The sequence below is a fragment of the Lutjanus erythropterus genome, chromosome 16 (assembly GCF_056507025.1).
Source record: "Lutjanus erythropterus isolate fLutEry1 chromosome 16, fLutEry1.hap2, whole genome shotgun sequence".
Lineage (NCBI taxonomy): Eukaryota > Metazoa > Chordata > Actinopteri > Lutjaniformes > Lutjanidae > Lutjanus > Lutjanus erythropterus.
The window spans coordinates 37,722,806-37,747,052 of record NC_139332.1 but is presented as its reverse complement, the minus strand read 5'-3'; the positions used below and the strand labels follow the sequence as shown (position 1 = coordinate 37,747,052).

Genomic DNA, 24,247 nt, shown 5'->3' with positions numbered 1-24,247 from the left:
GAAACCGACACAGAGACTCTGATGCTTTTATTTCCTGCAGAGTTGATTCCTGTAACGCTCCACTTCCTGGTCTTCATAAGAAAAACGCTGCTCAGTTACGGTTCTTACAAACTCAGCTGCTCGTGTTCTGACGAGGAACACAAAGACAGACACATTACACCAATTTTAAAGTCTCATCATTGACTTCCTGTGAGCTTCAGAATTGATTTTCAGATCATTTTACTGCTTCATAAAGATTTATCAGATTTGTTTTGATCATATGAACCCTGTAGAACCCTCAGGTTCTCTGGTAGTGGTTCTTTAATTTAAGAAAAACCCACAGTGAGGCATCATTTCATTGTTCTGGTCCACATCTGTGGAACCTGAAGACCTGAGGAGAGAGAGTTGATATTTTTAAAAGGAAACTCAACACCAACCTTTTTAGTCTTATTTTGGATTTCTTATTATTGTGTATTTATTTATTGATTTATTTTATTAATATGTATTTCTAGCTGGAATATTCTTTTATTTTGTTATTTATTTATTTCATTTTAATTTATTTATTAACTCATTTATTGATTGATTTAAAATTGTTCTCTATACTGAGTGTTTATTGTTTTTATTGTGTGAAGAACTTTGTGTTTGTATGAAAAGTGCTGCATAAATAAATATTGATTGATTGATTGATTGATTGATTGATTGATTGATTGATTGATTGATTGATGCTGTCTGTCCAGCTGATGTTGTGGTTTGTTGTCCTCTCAGTCTACAGGGTGGAGGTGGATTCAGGGGTGGAGTCTGTCCAGCTGCCCTGCAAAACCACAGTTCACCTGCCTGAGGACGTCTCAGTGAAGTGGACGGACAGAGACAACTGGACGGTCCACGTGTATCAGAACAGTTCTGATCAGCCTGAAGAACAGTTCATGTTTTACAGAGGTCGAACAGAGATGAAGAGAAACCTGAGAACTGGAGACGTCAGTCTGACCCTGAAATACCCCACAGACAGAGACAGAGACACCTTCACCTGCACCGTCTGCAGCAGGGCGGGACGGACACTGATGAAGAAACGAGTGGAGCTCTGGGTCAAAGGTCAGTGCTGTAGATGAACAGATGAACTTTATTTGTCCAACAGATCAACGTTGACAGAAATGTAGAAGTGAGCGAAGTGAATCCTGTGGATTCAGTGACGTTGATACAGAAACAATGAGACATTTGTTTGATGAATGTTTGTGTGTCCAAGTGTTGAGGACTGATGTTGGACATGTGTTTGAAATGCTGTGTGGAGCTGAGATTCATTTACAGAACAGAGATGAAAACAAACATGTTTTCATGTCAAATCTTCTCTTCAATGTTCAACTCTACATCCAGAAATGTCAAAGAGACAAAGAGACACACAGCAGCTCAACACTGACATGAGACATTACTGTGAAGCAGGACATGGACAGAAACATCACAGCTCCATCAACACTCTGATCATGTCCAACACCTGGACAACCTGCTTTACTTCCTGTAGTTCTGTCCCCTGTTACCTGCTGCTCTCATCTGCTTCTGTCCTTCAACTTTCTCTGCAACTTTGGAACAATTCAATAAAGTTATTCAAAACTGCTGCTGCTGTCTGTCCAGCTGATGGTTTGTTGTCCTCTCAGTCTGTCAGGTGGAGGTGGACGAGGGGGAGGAGTCTGTCCTGCTGCCCTTCAAGACTGTAGGTGACCTGCCTCAGAACACTGTAGTTAAGTGGGAACGCTTGGAACCCAAACCCACATTGACGGTCCACATGTATGAGAACGGCTCTGACAGACCTGAAGAACAGGACGAGTTTTTCAGAGACCGAACAGAGATGAAGGACGACCTGCTGAGAACTAGAGACTTCAGTCTGATCCTGAAATCCCCCAAAGAGACAGACACAGGAGAGTACAGGTGCTACGTCTACGACCGGAACATCTGGAACATCTGGAACATCTGGAACATCTGGAGACTGAAAACAGTGAAGCTCAAAGTAAAAGGTCAGTTTGAAGATACAGCTGTGTTTGTCTCTGATTGGTTGGTGTCTTGTCTCTGATTGGTTGGTCTCTTGTCTCTGATTGGTTGGTGTCTTGTCTCTGATTGGTTGGTCTCTTGTCTCTGATTGGTTGTCTCTGTCTGTCCTCTGTCTCCTCTGCAGAGAGAACTCAGATCAAAGATGAAACAGTGGACATCAGGAACAGAAGCAGCTCCACTGATCCAACTCCTCTGATGGCTGATCAATCAGTCTGATTGGTCTGTTGCTAGATCTTTGATTATTGATCTGATCTGACTTTGGATCAGAGAGAAAATGGAGGTGAAGGAGCTGATGGAGGACGGATGAAGACAGGAGGACACTTTGTCAGCTTCTTCTTCACTCTGACTCCTCCTGCTGACTCTCACACACAGTCCACACACTCACTATTGATTACTATTGATTCCAGTCGATCATTCTGCTTCCTCCCGTCGTCGCTCCTCCGTCGTCCAGCCGCTGACCAGAGATCAGCTGAGCTCCTCCATCCTCCAAGATGCTCCACCCACTTTAACAGGTGGAGGAGAGGAGCCACAGCTGGATCCTCTGAGGACACAAACAGCTGTTCAGTCTCAGGCTGCGTGTTGATTGGTCGGCTGATTTGATGGACAGTTAAAGTGTCAATTCTAATATTAATATGAGGAGATCAGAGTCAAAGGGCCGACTGGTCAAACTAGAGGACAAAGTCTTCAAAATAAAAGCCTGCTCTGTGCATCACTAGCAGCCCGCTGTAGGAGGAATTAATGATGAAAATATCTGATACAAATGTTCTTCCTGCTTGATGTCAACGTTGCTGCTGAAAAGACGTTTGAACTGATTGTGAGACTGAAAATGATCATGAGCTTCTTTATTGATTATTAATTACTTTATTTTTTATATTTTTATATTAGCAGCTAATCAGTGTAGTTAGCATGAGCATGGCTAAATGTTTAGCTTAGTATTAACACACACACACACACACACACACACACACACACACACACACACACAGTTTGTGCATCATGTACTTACATGCTCTGATCTGAGGTCAGCTGAAGTGTTGACTCAGCACTCAGGTGGATCATTGACAGTTTTGTTACGAGTGTTTGTTAAATCTGACGTGACGTGTTCATATGAAGCTTTTGTACAAAGAAAAGATAAAAATATGAAAATGTTCCTATATGAGGCTCGTTAGTCTTCATTATTTTCATTTTATTTTATTTTATTTTATTTTACTTTATTGTGTTCAACAGTATCTGTTGTTATATTATTGTTTTGTTTTTATTTTTTTCATGGGTGTGATTAGTTTTTTATTTTGTTCTTGTTGTGTTTTCCTTCTAGTTTATTCTTCTCATTCTCGATGTTTTAAATGTATTTTATTCAACAGTTTTATTCCTTGTTTGGACTCTTTACTTGAAATCGATCATTCAGTCTTTATTTCAGTCTTTTTCAGTCTTTCACGTCTTTTCTGTCATTTATCTGTGAAACACTTTGACTTCAGTTAACCTTCATTAAAGTTTAATAAAGTTTGACTGATTCAATCCAGATTAAAACACAACCTGAAGAAAAAACAAGAATGAATAACTTTAGGAAACACTGATCAACATGTTTCACCATCTTATAATCAAACAACTTATTGATTATTGGAGAAAATGATCAATAGATTGATTGATGATGATGAATGCCTGGTTTTAAACTACTGAGTTTGCTTTACAGATGTCTGTCCTCCACAGCTGCAAAGATTAACTGATTATCAATCAGTTATTAACTAACCCAACTATTCTGATAACTGATTGATCAGTTTAAGTAATCTATTACAAAAGAAGAAGTCAAAATTCTCTGATTTCATGACACGATCAGCTGCTACAGACGTTCTGCAGATATTACATTTACAAGAATGTTGTGTTCGGAACAAAGATACGAAAATACAACTACGACCAAAAACAAAAGGTTTTTCAAAGTTCGTCATAAAAAAGTTTATCACAAACAAACAAATATTAAATGATGGATCCAGTTTGTGTGAGAGATTAAAGAAGCTGAGGGAGATCCTGTCAAAATAAGAGACTGTAGAAATAAGATCCTGTCAAAATAAGAGACTGTAGAAATAAGATCCTGTCAAAATAAGAGACTGTAGAAATAAGATCCTGTCAAAATAAGAGACTGTAGAAATAAGATCCTGTCAAAATAAGAGACTGTCAAAATAAGATCCTGTCAAAATAAGAGACTGTAGAAATAAGATCGTGTCAAAACCACAGATGAAGATCAGTGTATTGTGTGTGTGTGTGTGTGTGTGTGTGTGTGTGTGTGTGTGTGTGTGTGTGTGTGTGTGTGTTCAGATGTGAACAGTTTATCTGATTACAAATGGAGACCACACATTTGATGTTTTCAGTTCCTGTTTGTATTTTTACTTCCTGTTTCAGGTTGGAACATTTGTTTATCTTGAAAGTTGTTTGGTTCTTCAGTACTCCACTTTCATGACCTCGTCCTCCTTACAGAAACCTGTAGAAAGAAAGACAGACAGAAAGACATCAGTTCTGTCCACAGCTGGGAAAAGTAACTAAGTACAAGTACTTTGTCTTTGAAGTAAAGTAAAGGTACCTGACAGACTTATTACTTTAGTTTGAATTAATCTGAGGGGAATTATTATTATTTATATTTCTAAGTTTGTGTCATTGTGCGTCACTGTCCCAACATCAAAACTGATTCAAACCCAGTGGACGGAACAATTATACAAAGAAAAGATAATTTCTTGATGGATCCATCAATTAAACAAACATAACAAGATGAAAACCACATGATGAGGAAAAAAAGACATAAGACGAAAAAGACAAGAAGATGAAAACCACATAAGACAACAAAAAAGTTGTAGCAGGAAGAAAAAGAAATAAGATTTAAAAAAAGATGACAAGACAGAAGAGATGCAACAAGACAATAAAGACACAACAACAAAATGAAGAAGATGAAAAAGACGTACCAAGAAGAAAAAACGAGACAAAAAACAAGATGAAAGAGACGAAGAAGAGTAAAAACTACATAAAGGATGTAAAGAGACGGGAGAAGGAGACTGGACTGTGGAGAAAAGGTGAGGTCGAGTCGTCTTTGAAGGACATTTCTACTGACTGTTACTGGGCAGAGGACGACTTTTTACTTTTATAGTTGAAGAACATTTGAGAACCTGAACTTCTTCACTTTTACTGCAGTGAACAAATGAAGTCCGAAGGTTTTTACACAAAGATCTGTCCGTCTGCTGGAGTGCAGGACGTGTGGACACGTCTGGTTCTGTCTCATACTTGTCCCACTTGTTGATGTCAGTGTTTAATCAGACAGGTTTACAGGTGAAGCACCTTGTTCGTGGTCGTAGTGGAAGTTTGGTTCTCCGGAGAACCCGAGGCAGCTCGCCTGCTGCTTGAAATGTTCCAGGTCTGAGTCCTTCACTGTCGTCTCTTTGGCTGGAGTCAAAAACAAAAATGCATGTTGTACTGCGGTGGTTTCAGACAAAGTGAGTTATTTTCTCTGCGCGTGTCGTTCCTTACCCATCAGATATAAACCATGAGCGACGGCGACGTCCTCAGGAACGTCGACGTGGATGTTCAGAGCCTCGAGCAACTTGTCGAGGCCTGTGGAGGTGCTGTTACCACTGAGGAGCATACAGCCGTCACAGGTGGGCAGCAGGTGGAAAGATGAGGACATGTTTCCACCTGAGGACAGAATCAGAAAAAATTACATAAAACAAAATGATTCTACGTCTGAAACAAACTGAATATTTGTCTTTGGACTGAAAACATAAGAACATGTGATGTAAATTCTGATCAACTTTGTAGAAACAGATTCAGACATAATCAAACCAGGTCAGCAGACAGATGGATGGTTTTCACTTCACTGCAGTTTGTTTGAATCACAGATAATCAAAGCTGAAACAGAGTCTGCAGCCTCGCCAGCAGCTCAGTGTCACATGACATCAGGTAACTTACCCGACATGGTCGCCGTGTCGCCGTCAATAGTCACCTTGATCGTTGAGCCAAAGCAGGTTCCATTTCTGGGAAAAGATGGAGGAAGAGTTGAGTTCATGTTCTGTTTGAGGACCAGTTTTCTAAATTCATCGCTCCATCTTCATCCATACAAATATAAATCTAACCTCTAATGTATTTATGTATGACGTTATGTCACAAAAACCTGATTGATATCATATTTTTATTATCATACTTTACTTCAGTACTCAGGCTATGCAGTTCCTGTCTTTTCTATTTTGTCCCTGGGACCTGTTAGCTTTAGCTTCAGGCTGCTAGTGTGCTAATATATCTGAAATGTAGGTATCCAGTTAACGTTGGTTAGCTAGCTAAGTGCAGCAGATAAAAGAAACAAAACTGTGAGTTATGACGTTAAATCTGTCGCTGTTGATGTCAAATACAAACGTGAAAGAGTGAAAGAGTGAAAGAGTGAAAGAGTGAAAGCAAAGGGGTGATGAAAGTCTGCTGCCTTTAAGTTGATTGAAAACATTTTAGTGTGACAGACGGATAAAACAGAGCATCATCTGCACAGAGAAAATGTTTTATTTCATATTCATTCATAATGAAACTGATTCACCTTCAAATCCTCTGAACCTCATGATTTTCTTACATTAAGAACAGGATTATTTTTTAATCTGGATCTGAAAAAGCACAGATTCTGTTTTGCAGTGGAAATAGAAACTACAGTATTCAAACTGAAAGGAAACGACAAACTCCAGGTTCTATGCAGGAGTTTATGTGGAACCTCTCAGCGCTGATTCAGCAGGTTGACTGTAAGGTTTTAATAATGTGCAGTAAATGAAATGACAAGTTGATGAAATCAAAGTCCTGTGTTGCAAACAGACTGTTGTCTCCATTGAAAAGGTTTGACAGAGAGATGAAGCAGAGGATCATCAGCGTGGAGGAGGAACTGTAGAACTGTTCTCTACTCACATGTTGTTCTCCTCATACATGGTGATTTCATGGTTTGATGAGTTGAAGTTCATCCAGTTGCTGACGGTGGTCTTCAGGATGTTGTTGTACAGCTCACTGTCAGTGTAACCTGCGATGAAGTTCACTCTGCCACTGAACTGCACACACAGGAAGTCAGTCAGTCACAGTCATCAGTGGAAAAACAGATGATTCATGTGAGAAATGTTCACGTAGCACCGAGTATCAGAACCTCTTCTGCTCACAGTCATGATCCTGTTCACTTATTCTTCAATCAGACAGTTGAACATCAGATTTTTTTAACATTTGTTTACTGGCTCTAAATCTGTTGAATAAAATCTTAAAATCATCGTTTTCTCCTGAAGTGTCTGACCTTGTAGTTTTAAATTTCATTTGACTTTATTTATTTTATCCTTGACTTTATTGTTTTAAATGTTTACATTGTTTCTGTTCTTGTATTCAGAGCTTTGTGTTGTATTTTATGGATGAACTGTGCTATATAAATAAAGTTATTATCATTTTGTATTATTGTAAGTGAATGATGAGAGAAAAGGATGTTTCAGAGTAAAGAAAACATTTATGATCCTCAGATGTTGATTTTGTTCACGTATTGAAACATAAACCTGGACGTACTTTCTGTTAAAGGTGATCAGCTCATAGTGTTTATACATCAGTGTGAATAATGAATGTAATCAATTATAGTTGAAATTTAACTTTAAACTCGTGAAAATAAAATAAACATGTTCTGTTATTTCATTTTTACAGTTCAACACTTTTTATTTTGACACAAAGACTGAAGGCAAAGAGAAACTACATTAGAAGTTTATTGAAGAAATGACTTTGGAATCAAGTGAAGCTACTTTTCTTCTAGAGAGAAAATCGTTCCTACATTTTTATCTTCAGCTGGATTTTTGATTTTTAATTTTATTTTTTAATGTGGTTTGAGTTCCATCAGCTGAGTGTCATTAAGTTCCGTCATACTGGAGAACGTCGCAGTAGAACTGCAACTAATGTTGATCTAAACTCATTTCATCAACTCAAACTCAATGAATTTATTGATTATTTTCTCGATCCATTGATTATTGATCATTGATTAATTAATCCTGTAACAATCCTGTCACTTGAAAAATAGATCCAAGCATGTGGAGCACATATGACCTGTTTTCAAAGTCTTTCCTGCAATGATTATTTTCATTTACAATTAATCTGTTTTTTCCACTAATCGATCAGTTTTTTGCTCCAAAAAATGTCTGAAAATGTCGATCAGTGTTTCTAAAGTCCAAGATGACGTCATCAAATGTCTTGTTTTGTCCTCAACTCAAAGACATTCAGTTTTCTTTCAGAGAGGAATAAAGAAACCAGAAAATATTCACATTTAAGAAGCTGAAATCAGAGAGGTTTTACTTTTAGATTATTCAAACTGATTGATCAGTTATCAGAGAATAGTTGTGATTTGGGGCTGAACTGTCCTGGATTTTTTTAAAACATGCATCTTTAAGAAGAATGAATGTAAAGGACTCACCACCGACTGGTCTTCCAGAGACAAAGGTGTGATCAAAGGTTTGCATTCTTCAGGCGTCAGAGCCGAGACGCTCAGAAACAAGCCGGCGACCAGGAGGAGAGAAGCGAAGTACAGACTCATGATGCTGCAGCCGGAGACAACAGACGTCAGACGATGTGAGACCTCAGACTGATGATCAGACTTTATACAAGCTGCTGGACTGAACTCACTGTTTACATAAAAGAGTTGATTTCAAGTTCCTTTTTTTTTTTTTTTTTGCCAGGATTTCATAAGAGAAGATAAACTTTATTGATCCACAGCAGAGAAACTCAGGTGTTGCAGCACAACGACAGAAAGAAGTACAGAGACAGTCAATATAGAAAAGACAGACAGAAATAATAAAAGATAATAAAATGATACAATACAAAATACATAAAAGAGGATTTGGAGACAAAATTATAGGTAATTTGTATTTATATTGTAAAATATAAATAAGATGTTTGTTAGAATATGTGTAATATAACGGATGGAAGCAGCCACACTGTGCTGAAAAATGTCAAACAGGTGAGTTCATGATGTCACTGAATAAATGAGTCATGAGCCGATTGTTGCTGTAGATGGAAGTGAATCAGAAAAGAGTTTCAGTGACGGTGAGCTGAAGGTTTTACTGTGAAAAAACATCATCCTCCCATAAAACAGCAGATTTTAGAATGGAGTTTGGTTTAACAGTGTGTCCACTTTAAAGCAGCAGAGGGGATTTTAATGTGAATAACTGACACAAAATGAGATGAGCTACTTTCTGACAGTTTTTCTTCATCTCTCTGCTCCGAGGAACGAACCGCATCAAAGTAGAACCACAGATGGAATGAAAGTAGAGACCAGAACAGTAAAATAAAGTGTCTTATGACATTAAATGAGACACATGTCTGAAACACATGACCTGGACATTCAGTCAGGTAGCTGTAGGTATCAGGTTCCTCCACTTTGAAGGACGCAGACTGAAGAGAACCTTTGATTTGTTCCGTGTCAGGACACCAATCACTGATCAGCTCATTCTTGAGAACCCGGACAAAAATGAACTTTGAGCAGGTTTGAATTTTTACTCTTCAATTATGCTAGAAAACATATTTTAAAATCTCAAACTCTCTTAAACCTTTGTTTGTTTGTTTCCACCCAAAAAGGGGCGGAGCATGACGCAGGAGCACCTGCATACCTGGAATACCTGGATTGGTTGGTCTCACCAACTCTGATCACAATTTTTTGGTGAAAGTTTATTCTCTCAGAAATACTGTATCTGTAATTTATGAAATGATTGTTTTGCTTTAATTGATTTAATTTCTAAACTGTTTCTGTGTCAGAAAACACAACTTCAGACGATTTAAAAATCTGTTAAAATCCTTCAAAACTCTCAAACTAACAATATCTACTGATAACAGAGAGGCAAATGTGTTATTATGATCATCTGTGTTAAACACTGATCCTCTCAGATCATTTTTAAAAACTGTCTGTAGACGTTTCTTCTGTGGTGTCTGATGTGACACACAGAGATAATGATGGATGAAATCAATCAGATCAATTTCACATCAACATGTAATAATAATGATACAGTATAGCTGTGAAATATCATGATGTATTATGACACAGTATATAATACAACAGCATAACATATAGTAGGATAACTTTATAAAGTAGAACAGAAGAAAATCAAGTGTTAAAATGATGCTGCTGAGTTTGTGCATCAATCATTTACTGGTTTTTTTAATTGACTCATCAAAGACTAACAAATACACTGAGTGTACAACACACACACACACACACACACACACACACACACACACACACACGCACACACACAGAGTTAAACAATGTAATGTGTTGTTTTATTGTTGTTTGTTTTTCTCTGGTGATTCTTTTTTGCAGTTAAATCTGTCGACTGTGAACATGTGACTGAACCATAAAGTTTTTATTGATGGACTTCGATCTGCAGAGACAGGAAGACATCAAACATTAATGAGACTCAAGGACAGGAGTGGACACACACTTCAGCTGCTGTCCAACAGAGACACACAGACAGACAGACAGACAGGTGAGTGGACACACCTGAGGAGGGACATGAGACAGATCAGCAGCTCTGATGTTGATTTAACATGTGAAGTTATTTTCTGTCCCTTCAGGACGTCTCTGGTTGTTTCTGGGACTAAAATGTTTGATTTCACTGCAGTTTTTCTGAAACATTCACATGTTTTTACAGTGAAACTGTGGCAGCAGCTGGAAACAACAAAGACAAATAAAGTTGTCTTTTTTGTAGAATTGATTCTAAATCAACTTGTTTCAGGAGAATAAATCTGCTGCAGTCTGTTCTGTCTGTTCTCACAGAACTAAAAGTCTCAGGATACAAAACTGTTAAAGCAAATATAGAAGCTGCGCTGTGATTGGACGACCCCGGTGTGTAAAACACTTCAGTGAGAGTTTGATGATTTTCAGGTGAAAAGGTGGAATGAATAGTTTTATAAGTGAGGAGGTTTTAGAAGCAAAGGTCTGATTCATGCTGATAAAAACTGGATGAACAGGTGTGAAAAACAAACACACCCAGTGTCAGGTGACAGTTTCTCTCTCTGTGTCTGTCCTCACAACTTAACATGTCCTGAAGTGTTTGACTTGGAGCAGGTCCAGCACCCTGTGTCCTCATCAACTCACACACTTTGACACAAAGAGTCCTCAAAGGTTCTCATCTGTTCTTCTTACTATGAGAACAGAACATCATCTGGTGTGTCAGTGGTGTTCTACATGTTCTAGCAGAGTTTTTATTAGAATCATTGTGATGTTTTGACCTGTGTGTCAGCAGGTTTTCACCACACAGTAAATCTGTGTCTCTGATTGGACAGAGGACAGTGTCAGTGTTGCAGGAATATAAGAACCATGTTGATGAGACATTCTGAGTCTCAGTGATTCAAAAATATGTCCTGATGCTGAAAAACACTTCATCACTTTTCTTCTTCTGTTTGGGATCGTCCTGCTCTTCTTTGGAACTTCAGCTCCCATCATGCTTTGAGGCGTGTCAGCAGGAAATATAATGTTGCCATGGAGACAGTGAGTCAGCTGTGGGCTTCACCTGAGCCTGTTGATTTTAGACTCTGTTTGTTTACATGTTGGTGAATTTTCATCTTGAAAAGTCTTGTTTCATCAGCTGCTGTCACTTCCTGTTTACACTGTTACCATGGAAACAGACAACCACTGATCCTGAAGGAAACTCCCAAACATGATGATGATGGTGATGATGGTGATGATGATGATGATGATGATGATGATGATGATGATGATGATGATGATGGTGATGATGATGGTGATGATGGTGATGATGATGGTGATGATGATGATGATGATGATGGTGATGATGGTGATGATGATGATGATGATGATGATGATGATGATGATGATTTGTCAGAGATGGAGATCAGAGCATCATGACTCCACATCTGTATTGATTTGATTGATAAAGTTTAAAGTTACAGGGACAGTGAACATTAATGAACATCTGTGTAAATGAGACACTTTAGTTCCTGATCAGGTGGAATGAGAGACACAAAGAAACATCAAATACATTCAAACAGGAACAAGGATACGACACATACAGCAGCAGAACACACAAGAACACAGACAGTGTTCCCATGAAGAGCAGAACACTCCACACAAGAACACATGAGGTGCTTAGAACAAGAACATGAGAACAAGAGAACATGAAAGATGAAACAAAGCTTCAGATGATTGGAGGAAGAGACAGAGTCTGGTCTCACACTTGATTGTCTTTTAAAGATGATTTTAAATGTATTTTAAATGAATGATCTGTGTCTCAGTCTCAGATGAGTGTTGGCAGACTGTTCCACGTCAGAGCTGCTCCCTCGTCCTTCTGTCCCCTGTGTTTGTCCACTACAGCAGCCATGAAGGACCAAAACACACAAACGGAGACAAGACGACTGTGTTGGTGTCAGATTTAGTTTGTGTAACAGCAGCATGTTAGCGGTTAGTTCAGCAGACAAACACATGTGTCTCAGTCACGTCTGTGTCAAACTGCTGAGCCTGACTTCCTGTACAAACCCACTTCCTCTTTATTTTAAAGTGAAACTGTTTGCAGTGAAGTTTTGTCCGAGTGTCTGTCTGATCAGGAGGCTGTGAACTGATGTCCTCAGAGCGTCTGTCCGATCAGGAGGCTGTGAACTGATGTCCTCAGAGCGTCTGTCCGATCAGGAGGCTGTGAACTGACGTCCTCAGAGCGTCCGTCCGATCAGGAGGCTGTGAACCGACGTCCTCAGAGCGTCTGTCAGTGTTTGTTGAGTGACTTTGTGGTTGTTGTAGTTTTTACAGGAAGATGAAGATGTTGCTGGTGTCTGTGATCCTCCTGCACGGTAAGATGACCTTCCTCCCTCTGATCTGATCATCACCTCAGTCCATCATCATGTCTTTAATCTGTATTTCTGTCTTCTTAACTCCACCAGTCTGTTGAAGCTCCATCACCATGTTTTCTTCACATACAAACATGAAGAACATATTTTCAGTCTTTCTGTAAATCATGATGAATGTAGACGACTGTCCAGTCAGACTGTCCTCAGTTCTGCTCTTCAGGGGACGTATTACACACATTTATCATCTCAAGTCTTACAGATACAATATGGAACATTTACACTTTCAAATGCTTCAAAATGTCTCACCTGTTATTTACACTCTACAAAAATATCAACTCTTTTGTTTTTGCTCCCATTTTTCATGAGTTAAAGTCAAAGATCTCAGACTTCTTCTGTTTATTTCTGTCAAATGTCTTCAAATCTGTGTTAGTGAGCACTTCTCCTTTGCCAAGATGCTCCGCCCACCTGACAGGTGTGGCCTATAGAGACGCTGATTGAACAGCAGGATTATTGATCAGGTGTGTTTGGACTGATCACAATAAAAGGACCTTTGATGTGGAAAAAAGACATTTATTAGACACTGAACTACGGCTGTTTCACATAGAGCTACAGATACCAAAGACATGACCCGCCTACTCTGTCTCTGATTGGCTGACCCTGATATTCTTACTCTAACTCTAACCAATCACTCTTCATGTCTCAACCTAACAACCCAAACCACGGCAACAAGTTCCAGCCAATCAGAAGCCGCCTGCAGCTGATCTACAGTATTTTTTCTGCACATTTCTGACTGTATGCTGGAGGAGCTCTCATGGTTGATTCACAGTTTAAAAAGAAAAATCCTTGAGAACCTGTTTTATCTCCTGCTCTGTTTTAGAGTGACTCCTCGCTCCTCTTAACCGGCCGCTCGGAGCCACAAGTCCTCAACAACTGCTAGGCTAAAAACAAGGAGCAGCTCGTCTGTTGAAGGACACATTTTGGTCTTTGTTGTGGCTCAAAAACTGACATCCATAGAAAAGTTTGTCCTCATCTTAAAGCGGAGAATCTGCAGATTAATTCCACAGCTGATATGTTGTGATCCACTAAAGTTGGACACCAGAGCAGATCAATAAATCCCTGTTTTGTTCTCTTCACCACGATCTCTCTGTGTCTGTGCAGTCGCCATATTCGAGCCTTCAAGGTCTGCTAGTAAACTAATGAGAGACGCAGACTTCACTACAAAATCAACTGGAACTCACTTCATTCTCAACTCATTTTCAGGACATTAATGCTGAAAATAAAAGACAAAATGTTTGGATCATTTTCTGATCTAAAGTCATGAAATAAAGCTGCTGTGACTGAACCCCTCTGTCTGTGTGACCTCACAGTTTCCCAGCATGCCTCAGCTGTGGAGCTGTATGAGGGGGAGGAGTTTGTCCTGCTGCCCTGTGAGTTTCCCACTGATGAACTGTACGACCCCACAGTGGTGTGGAGACGAGACGACCTCCGTCCTTCAACCGTCCACCAGCGTCAGCAGGAAGGTGATGAACTTAAAGACCAAAACCAGCTTTACAGCGGCCGAACATCCATGATGACTGACGCTCTGGAAACTGGAGACCTCAGCCTCAATCTGACAAAACTCCGCCTCTCTGACAGCGGCACCTACACCTGCACCGTCAGAGCGTTTAGATGGGGACAACGGACAGTGAGAGACGTCCAGCTGCAGGTCAAAGGTCAGAAACAAACATTAAAACCTACTGTAGATACAGGTCAAAGGTCAGAGGTCAGAGGTCATGTTCATTATGTTTCTGTTCCCACAGAACGATTTCCATACTGGGCCAAAGTTCTCCTGGTTCTCCTGGTTGTTGTTCTTGTTGTTTCTGGGGGTCTTTTGTTTCATTTCCGTCAGTATTTCATGTCAGGTACGTCACTACTACTACACTACCCATCATGCCAATGGTTATCATCTTTAATCAGGACAGTGAGGTCTAGGATGGGAAGAACTGACCTTAAAATCCTGTCAACAAGAGAAAAACCTCGTAGTTTTCTTTGATTCAAATCTTAGTTTTGAAGCACATATTAGAAATAGAACCCAAACTGTATGTTCTCATCTTAAGAACATGAGCAGACTGTTTGAAACCGACACAGAGACTCTGATGCTTTTATTTCCTGCAGAGTTGATTCCTGTAACGCTCCACTTCCTGGTCTTCATAAGAAAAACGCTGCTCAGTTACGGTTCTTACAAACTCAGCTGCTCGTGTTCTGACGAGGAACACAAAGACAGACACATTACACCAATTTTAAAGTCTCATCATTGACTTCCTGTGAGCTTCAGAATTGATTTTCAGATCATTTTACTGCTTCATAAAGATTGATCAGATTTGTTTTGATCATATGAACCCTGTAGAACCCTCAGGTTCTCTGGTAGTGGTTCTTTAATTTAAGAAAAACCCACAGTGAGGCATCATTTCATTGTTCTGGTCCACATCTGTGGAACCTGAAGACCTGAGGAGAGAGAGTTGATATTTTTAAAAGGAAACTCAACACCAACCTTTTTAGTCTGGCTTTAAATTGAACTTTATCTCTGGACTTATTTTGGATTTATTATTATTGTGTATTTATCTATTGATTTATTTTATTAATATGTATTTCTAGCTGGAATATTCTTTTATTTTGTTACTTATTTATTTCATTTTAATTTATTTATTGATTTATTTATTGATTGATTTAAAATTGTTCTCTATACTGAGTGTTTATTGTTTTTATTGTGTGAAGAACTTTGTGTTTGTATGAAAAGTGCTGCATAAATAAAGATTGATTGATTGATTGATTGATTGATTGATTGATTGCTGCTGTCTGTCCAGCTGATGTTGTGGTTTGTTGTCCTCTCAGTCTACAGGGTGGAGGTGGATTCAGGGGTGGAGTCTGTCCAGCTGCCCTGCAAAACCACAGTTCACCTGCCTGAGGACGTCTCAGTGGAGTGGACGGACAGAGACAGAGAGAAGGTCCACGTGTATCAGAACAGTTCTGATCAGCCTGAAAAACAGCACAGTGATTACAGAGGTCGAACAGAGATGAAGAGAAACCTGAGAACTGGAGACGTCAGTCTGACCCTGAAATACCCCACAGACAAAGACAGAGACACCTTCACCTGCACCGTCTGCAGCAGGGAGGGACGGACACTGATGGAGAAACGAGTGGAGCTCTGGGTCAAAGGTCAGTGCTGTAGATGAACAGATGAACTTTATTTGTCCAACAGATCAACGTTGACAGAAATGTAGAAGTGAGCGAAGTGAATCCTGTGGATTCAGTGACGTTGATACAGAAACAATGAGACATTTGTTTGATGAATGTTTGTGTGTCCAAGTGTTGAGGACTGATGTTGGACATGTGTTTGAAATGCTGTGTGGAGCTGAGATTCATTTACAGAACAGAGATGAAAACAAACATGTTTTCATGTCAAATCTTCTCTTCAATGTTCAACTCTACATCCAGAAATGTCAAAGAGACAAAGAGACACACAGCAGCTCAACACTGACATGAGACATTACTGTGAAGCAGGACATGGACAGAAACATCACAGCTCCATCAACACTCTGATCATGTCCAACACCTGGACAACCTGCTTTACTTCCTGTAGTTCTGTCCCCTGTTACCTGCTGCTCTCATCTGCTTCTGTCCTTCAACTTTCTCTACAACTTTGGAACAATTCAATAAAGTTATTCAAAACTGCTGCTGCTGTCTGTCCAGCTGATGGTTTGTTGTCCTCTCAGACTGTCAGGTGGAGGTGGACGAGGGGGAGGAGTCTGTCCTGCTGCCCTTCAAGACTGTAGGTGACCTGCCTGAGGACACTAAAGTGAAGTGGGAACGCTTGGAACCCAAACCCACATTGACGGTCCACATGTATGAGAACGGCTCTGACAGACCTGAAGAACAGAACAAGTTTTTCAGAGACCGAACAGAGATGAAGGACGACCTGCTGAAGACTGGAGACGTCAGTCTGATCCTGAAATCCCCCAAAGAGACAGACACAGGAGAGTACAGGTGCTCCGTCTACGACCGGTACAGCTGGAACATCTGGAGACTGAAAACAGTGAAGCTCAAAGTAAAAGGTCAGTTTGAAGATACAGCTGTGTTTGTCTCTGATTGGTTGGTCTCTTGTCTCTGATTGGTTGGTGTCTTGTCTCTGATTGGTTGGTCTCTTGTCTCTGATTGGTTGGTCTCTTGTCTCTGATTGGTTGGTGTCTTGTCTCTGATTGGTTGGTGTCTTGTCTCTGATTGGTTGGTGTCTTGTCTCTGATTGGTTGGTCTCTTGTCTCTGATTGGTTGGTCTCTTGTCTCTGATTGGTTGTCTCTGTCTGTCCTCTGTCTCTGCAGAAAGAACTCAGATCAAAGATGAAACAGTGGACATCAGGAACAGAAGCAGCTCCACTGATCCAACTCCTCTGATGGCTGATCAATCAGTCTGATTGGTCTGTTGCTTGATCTTTGATTATTGATCTGATCTGACTTTGGATCAGAGAGATAATGAAGATGAAGGAGCTGATGGAGGACGGATGAAGACAGGAGGACACTTTGTCAGCTTCTTCTTCCCTCTGACTCCTCCTGCTGACTCTCACACACAGTCCACACACTCACTATTGATTACTATTGATCACAGTCGATCATTCTGCTTCCTCCCGTCGTCGCTCCTCCGTCGTCCAGCCGCTGACCAGAGATCAGCTGAGCTCCTCCATCCTCCAGGATGCTCCACCCACTTTAACAGGTGGAGGAGAGGAGCCACAGCTGGATCCTCTGAGGACACAAACAGCTGTTCAGTCTCAGGCTGCGTGTTGATTGGTCGGCTGATTTGATGGACAGTTAAAGTGTCAATTCTAATATTAATATGAGGACATCAGAGTCAAAGGGCCGACTGGTCAAACTAGAGGACAAAGTCTTCAAAATAAAAGCCTGCTCTGTGCATCACTAGCAGCCCGCTGTAGGAGGAATTAATGATGAAAATATCTGATACAAATGTTCTTCCTGCTTGATGTCAACGTTGCTGCTGAAAAGACGTTTGAACTGACTGTGAGACTGAAAATGATCATGAGCTTCTTTATTGATTATTAATTAAATACTTTATTGGTTCAATTACCTTAAAATTAGCTCTGTGTTAGCAGCTAATCAGTGTAGTTAGCATAAGCATGGCTAAATGTTTAGCTTAGCATTAACACACACACACACACACACACACACACACACACACACACACAGAGTTTGTGCATCATGTACTTACATGCTCTGATCTGAGGTCAGCTGAAGTGTTGACTCAGATACACTCAGGTGGATCATTGACAGTTTTCTTACGAGTGAAAATCTGACATGACGTGTTCGTATGAAACTTTTGTACGAAGAAAAGTCTGAGAAATTTAAGATAAAAATATGAAAATGTTCCTGCATGAGGCTCGTTAGTCTTCAATATTTTCATTTTATTTCATTTCATTTTACTTTATTGTGTTCAACAGTATCTGTTGGTATATTATGTTTTTTTTATTATTGTTTTGTTTTTATTCTTTTTATTGGTTTTATTAGTTTTTTATTTTGTTCTTGTTGTGTTTTCCTTCTAGTTTATTCTTCTCATTCTCGATGTTTTAAATGTATTTTATTCAACAGTTTTATTCCTTGTTTGGACTCTTTACTTGAAATCGATCATTCAGTCTTTATTTCAGTCTTTTTCAGTCTTTCACATCTTTTCTGTCATTTATCTGTGAAACACTTTGACTTCAGTTAACTTTCATATTGATCATTTTCTCCATTAATCAATAAAATGTTTGATTATAAGATGGTGAAACATGTTGATCATTCATTTTCTGTAACCTGAATGGTCGTGGGGGGTGGAGTCTATCCCAGTTGACACTAGGTGAGAGGCGGGGTTCACCCTGGACAAGTCGCCAGTTCATCACAGGACTGACACACAGAGACAGACGACCACTGACACTCACACTCACACCTACAGACAACTTAGTTAACCTGCATGCATGTCTGTGGGAGGAAGCTGGAGAACCCTGAGAGAACCCACACAGACACGGGGAGAACATGCAAACTCCACACAGAATGACCCTGATCCAGCCGGGGGATCGAACTCAGGACCTTCTTGCTGTGAGGCGGCAGCGCCGACCACTGAACCACCGTGACGCCCTCAAAATGTTGATCAGTGTTTCCCAAACTTATTAATTCGTTTTTTTCCTCAGTTTGTTTTAATCTGGATTGAATCAGTCAAACTTTATTAAACTGCTGAGTTTGCTTTACAGATGTCTGTCCTCCACAGCTGCAAAGATTAACTGATTATCAATCAGTTATTAACCAACCCAACTATTCTGATAACTGATTGATCAGTTTAAGTAATCTATTACAAAAGAAGAAGTCAAAATTCTCTGATTTCATGACACGATCAGCTGCTACAGAAGTTCTGCAGATGTTACATTTACAAGAATGTTGTGTTCAGACCAAAGATACGAAAATACAACTACGACCAAAAACAAAAGGTTTTTCAAAGTTTGTCATAAAAAAGTTTATCACAATTAAACAAATATTAAATGATGGATCCAGTTTGTGTGAGAGATTAAAGAAGCTGAGGGAGATCCTGTCAAAATAAGAGACTGTAGAAATAAGATCCTGTCAAAATAAGATCCTGTCAAAATAAGAGACTGTAGAAATAAGATCCTGTCAAAATAAGAGACTGTAGAAATAAGATCCTGTCAAAATAAGAGACTGTAGAAATAAGATCCTGTCAAAATAAGAGACTGTAGAAATAAGATCCTCTCAAAATAAGAGACTGTAGAAATAAAATCCTGTCAAAATAAGATCCTGTCAAAATAAGATCCTGTAAAAACCACAGATGAAGATCAGTGTATCGTGAGTGTGTGTGTGTGTGTGTGTGTGTGTGTGTGTGTGTGTGTGTGTGTGTGTGTGTGTGTGTTCAGATGTGAACAGTTTATCTGATTACAAATGGAGACCACACATTTGATGTTTTCAGTTCCTGTTTGTATTTTTACTTCCTGTTTCAGGTTGGAACATTTGTTTATCATGAAAGTTGTTTGGTTCTTCAGTACTCCATTTTCATGACCTCGTCCTCCTTACAGAAACCTGTAGAAAGAAAGACAGACAGAAAGACATCAGTTCTGTCCACAGCTGGGAAAAGTAACTAAGTACAAATACTTTGTCTTTGAAGTAAAGTAAAGGTACCTGACAGACTTATTACTTTAGTTTGAATTCATCTGAGGGGAATTATTATTATTTATATTTATATTTCTAAGTTTGTGTCATTGTGCGTCACTGTTCAAACATCAAAACTGATTCAAACCCAGTGGACGGAACAATTATACAAAGAAAAGATGATTTCTTGATGGATCCATCAATTAAACAAACACAAGATGAAAACCACATGATGAGGAAAAAAAGACATAAGACGAAAAAGACAAGAAGATGAAAACCACACAAGACAACAAAAAAGTTGTAGCAGGAAGAGAAAGAAATAAGATTTAAAAAAAGATGACAAGACAGAAGAGATGCAACAAGACAATAAAGACAACAACAAAACAAACAAGATGAAAAAGACGTAAGAAGAGTAAAAACTACATAAAGGATGTAAAGAGACGGGAGAAGGAGACTGGACTGTGGAGAAAAGGTGAGGTCGAGTCGTCTTTGAAGGACATTTCTACTGACTGTTTCTGGGCAGAGGACGACTTTTTACTTTTATAGTTGAAGAACATTTGAGAACCTGAACTTCTTCACTTTTACTGCAGTGAACAAACGAAGTCCGAAGGTTTTTACACAAAGATCTGTCCGTCTGCTGGAGTGCAGGACGTGTGGACACGTCTGGTTCTGTCTCATACTTGTCCCACTTGTTGGTGTCAGTGTTTAATCAGACAGGTTTACAGGTGAAGCACCTTGTTCGTGGTCGTAGTGGAAGTTTGGTTCTCCGGAGAACCCGAGGCAGCTCGCCTGCTGCTTGAAATGTTCCAGGTCTGAGTCCTTCACTGTCGTCTCTTTGGCTGGAGTCAAAAACAAAAATGCATGTTGTACTGCGGTGGTTTCAGACAAAGTGAGTTATTTTCTCTGCGTGTGTCGTTCCTTACCCATCAGATATAAACCATGAGCGACGGCGACCTCCTCAGGAACGTCGACGTGGATGTTCAGAGCCTCGAGCAACTTGTCGAGGCCTGTGGAGGTGCTGTTACCACTGAGGAGCATACAGCCGTCACAGGTGGGCAGCAGGTGGAAAGATGAGGACATGTTTCCACCTGAGGACAGAATCAGAAAAAATTACATAAAACAACATGATTCTACGTCTGAAACAAACTGAATATTTGTCTTTGGACTGAAAACATAAGAACATGTGATGTAAATTCTGATCAACTTTGTAGAAACAGATTCAGACATAATCAAACCAGGTCAGCAGACAGATGGATGGTTTTCACGTCACTGCAGTTTGTTTGAATCACAGATAATCAAAGCTGAAACAGAGTCTGCAGCCTCGCCAGCAGCTCAGTGTCACATGACATCAGGTAACTTACCTGACATGGTCGCCGTGTCGCCGTCAATAGTCACCTTGATCGTTGAGCCAAAGCAGGTTCCATTTCTGTGAAAAGACGGAGGAAGAGTTGAGTTCATGTTCTGTTTGAGGACCAGTTTTCTAAATTCATCGCTCCATCTTCATCCATACAAATATAAATCTAACCTCTAATGTATTTATGTATGACGTTATGTCACAAAAACCTGATTGATATCATATTTTTATTTTCATACTTTACTTCAGTACTCAGGCTATGCAGTTCCTGTCTTTTCTATTTTTGTCCCTGGGACCTGTTAGCTTTAGCTTCAGGCTGCTAGTGTGCTAATTTATCTGAAATGTAGGTATCCAGTTAACGTTGGTTAGCTAGCTAAGTGCAGCAGATAAAAGAAACAAAACTGTGAGTTATGATGTTAAATCTGTCGCTGTTGATGTCAAATACAAACGTGAAAGAGTGAAAGAGTGAAAGAGTGAAAGCAAAGGGGTGATGAAAGTCTGCTGCCTTTAAGTTGATTGAAAACATTTTAGTGTGACAGACGGATAAAACAGAGCATCATCTGCACAGAGAAAATGTTTTATTTCATATTCATTCATAATGAAACTGATTCACCTTCAAATCCTCTGAACCTCATGATTTTCTTACATTAAGAACAGGATTATTTTTTAATCTGGATCTGAAAAAGCACAGATTCTGTTTTGCAGTGGAAATAGAAACTACAGTATTCAAACTGAAAGGAAACGACAAACTCCAGGTTCTATGCAGGAGTTTATGTGGAACCTCTCAGCGCTGATTCAGCAGGTTGACTGTAAGGTTTTAATAATGTGCAGTAAATGAAATGACAAGTTGATGAAATCAAAGTCCTGTGTTGCAAACAGACTGTTGTCTCCATTGAAAAGGTTTGACAGAGAGATGAAGCAGAGGATCATCAGCGTAGAGGAGGAACTGTAGAACTGTTCTCTACTCACATGTTGTTCTCCTCATACATGGTGATTTCATGGTTTGATGAGTTGAAGTTCATCCAGTTGCTGACGGTGGTCTTCAGGATGTTGTTGTACAGCTCACTGTCAGTGTAACCTGCGATGAAGTTCACTCTGCCACTGAACTGCACACACAGGAAGTCAGTCAGTCAGTCATCAGTGGAAAAACAGATGATTCATGTGAGAAATGTTCACGTAGCACCGAGTATCAGAACCTCTTCTGCTCACAGTCATGATCCTGTTCACTTATTCTTCAATCAGACAGTTGAACATCAGATTTTTTTAACATTTGTTTACTGGCTCTAAATCTGTTGAATAAAATCTTAAAATCATCGTTTTCTCCTGAAGTGTCTGACCTTGTAGTTTTAAATTTCATTTGACTTTATTTATTTTATCCTTGACTTTATTGTTTTAAATGTTTACATTGTTTCTGTTCTTGTATTCAGAGCTTTGTGTTGTATTTTATGGATGAACTGTGCTATATCAATAAAGTTATTATCATTTTGTATTATTGTAAGTGAATGATGAGAGAAAAGGATGTTTCAGAGTAAAGAAAACATTTATGATCCTCAGATGTTGATTTTGTTCACGTATTGAAACATAAACCTGGACGTACTTTCTGTTAAAGGTGATCAGCTCATAGTGTTTATACATCAGTGTGAATAATGAATGTAATCAATTATAGTTGAAATTTAACTTTAAACTCGTGAAAATAAAATAAACATGTTCTGTTATTTCATTTTTACAGTTCAACACTTTTTATTTTGACACAAAGACTGAAGGCAAAGAGAAACTACATTAGAAGTTTATTGAAGAAATGACTTTGGAATTAAGTGAAGCTACTTTTCTTCTAGAGAGAAAATCGTTCCTACATTTTTATCTTCAGCTGGATTTTTGATTTTTAATTTTATTTTTTAATGTGGTTTGAGTTCCACCAGCTGAGTGTCATTAAGTTCCATCATACTGGAGAACGTCGCAGTAGAACTGCAACTAATGTTGATCTAAACTCATTTCATCAACTCAAACTCAATGAATTTATCGATTATTTTCTCGATCCATTGATTATTGATCATTGATTAATTAATCCTGTAACAATCCTGTCACTTGAAAAATAGATCCAAGCATGTGGAGCACATACGACCTGCAATGATTATTTTCATTTACAATTAATCTGTTTTTTCCACTAATCGATCAGTTTTTTGCTCCAAAAAATGTCTGAAAATGTCGATCAGTGTTTCTAAAGTCCAAGATGACGTCATCAAATGTCTTGTTTTGTCCTCAACTCAAAGACATTCAGTTTTCTTTCAGAGAGGAATAAAGAAACCAGAAAATATTCACATTTAAGAAGCTGAAATCAGAGAGGTTTTACTTTTAGATTATTCAAACTGATTGATCAGTTATCAGAGAATAGTTGTGATTTGGGGCTGAACTGTCCTGGATTTTTTAAAACATGCATCTTTAAGAAGAATGAATGTAAAGGACTCACCACCGACTGGTCTTCCAGAGACAAAGGTGTGATCAAAGGTTTGCATTCTTCAGGCGTCAGAGCCGAGACGCTCAGAAACAAGCCGGCGACCAGGAGGAGAGAAGCGAAGCACAGACTCATGATGCTGCAGCCGGAGACAACAGACGTCAGACGATGTGAGACATCAGACTGATGATCAGACTTTATACAAGCTGCTGGACTGAACTCACTGTTTGCTTCAGTTTTCTGTCCTCAGTGTTTTTTTCTGTCCTCAGTTGTGTAATCAGTGTTTCACCATCAGCTGACCTCTGTGGTTCAGAGGAGATTCAGGGTTTGCTGTGGTTTCAGGGTTTCATAAGAGAAGATAAACTTTATTGATCACTTCAGTTGCACTACAGATACAGTCAGAATAAGAAAGAAAAGAAATACAGTCGAAAATGATCAAT

General features: G+C 39.3%; 4 protein-coding genes across 6 annotated transcripts in view; 2 read left to right on the top strand and 2 right to left on the bottom strand.

Annotated features, from left to right (window-relative positions):
- LOC146313635 (butyrophilin-like protein 2) overlaps positions 1–2,909 on the top strand; it is a 40,959-nt gene extending 38,050 nt beyond the window's left edge. The window contains exons 8-10 of one of the 2 annotated variants that reach the window (XM_084739620.1): positions 745–1,068; positions 1,626–1,986; positions 2,145–2,909. In XM_084739620.1, the coding sequence (XP_084595746.1) occupies positions 745–1,068; positions 1,626–1,986; positions 2,145–2,232 (773 nt within the window). In that variant the 3' untranslated portion in view covers positions 2,233–2,909. Of the gene's footprint in view, positions 1–744; positions 1,069–1,625; positions 1,987–2,140 lie in introns of both variants that reach the window. The other variant, XM_084739621.1, reaches the window with a different exon arrangement.
- Positions 2,910–4,365: 1,456 nt separating this feature from the next.
- LOC146313634 (uncharacterized) lies at positions 4,366–8,609 on the bottom strand. Its single transcript, XM_084739653.1, has 6 exons — positions 8,450–8,609; positions 6,931–7,067; positions 5,962–6,026; positions 5,524–5,688; positions 5,335–5,439; positions 4,366–4,489 (listed from the first exon to the last, which is right to left on the bottom strand). Exons 1-6 carry the CDS (start codon positions 8,567–8,569, stop codon positions 4,449–4,451), a joined length of 633 nt encoding a protein of 210 aa, XP_084595779.1. The 5' UTR covers positions 8,570–8,609; the 3' UTR covers positions 4,366–4,448.
- A 1,843-nt stretch (positions 8,610–10,452) lies between these two features.
- LOC146313633 (uncharacterized) lies at positions 10,453–18,793 on the top strand. 2 transcript variants are annotated; one of them, XM_084739623.1, is made up of 7 exons: positions 10,453–10,514; positions 12,782–12,831; positions 14,196–14,540; positions 14,628–14,729; positions 15,700–16,023; positions 16,581–16,919; positions 17,185–18,793. In XM_084739623.1, exons 2-7 carry the CDS (start codon positions 12,795–12,797, stop codon positions 17,274–17,276), a joined length of 1,239 nt encoding a protein of 412 aa, XP_084595749.1. In that variant the 5' UTR covers positions 10,453–10,514; positions 12,782–12,794; the 3' UTR covers positions 17,277–18,793. The 2 variants fall into 2 exon arrangements, with proteins under 2 accessions (XP_084595749.1, XP_084595748.1); XM_084739622.1 differs by having other exon boundaries at positions 10,463–10,514; positions 11,464–12,831.
- A 1,015-nt stretch (positions 18,794–19,808) lies between these two features.
- On the bottom strand, positions 19,809–23,989 carry LOC146313632 (uncharacterized). Its single transcript, XM_084739651.1, has 6 exons — positions 23,823–23,989; positions 22,325–22,461; positions 21,363–21,427; positions 20,925–21,089; positions 20,736–20,840; positions 19,809–19,932 (listed from the first exon to the last, which is right to left on the bottom strand). Exons 1-6 carry the CDS (start codon positions 23,940–23,942, stop codon positions 19,892–19,894), a joined length of 633 nt encoding a protein of 210 aa, XP_084595777.1. The 5' UTR covers positions 23,943–23,989; the 3' UTR covers positions 19,809–19,891.
- Positions 23,990–24,247: the final 258 nt, after the last annotated feature.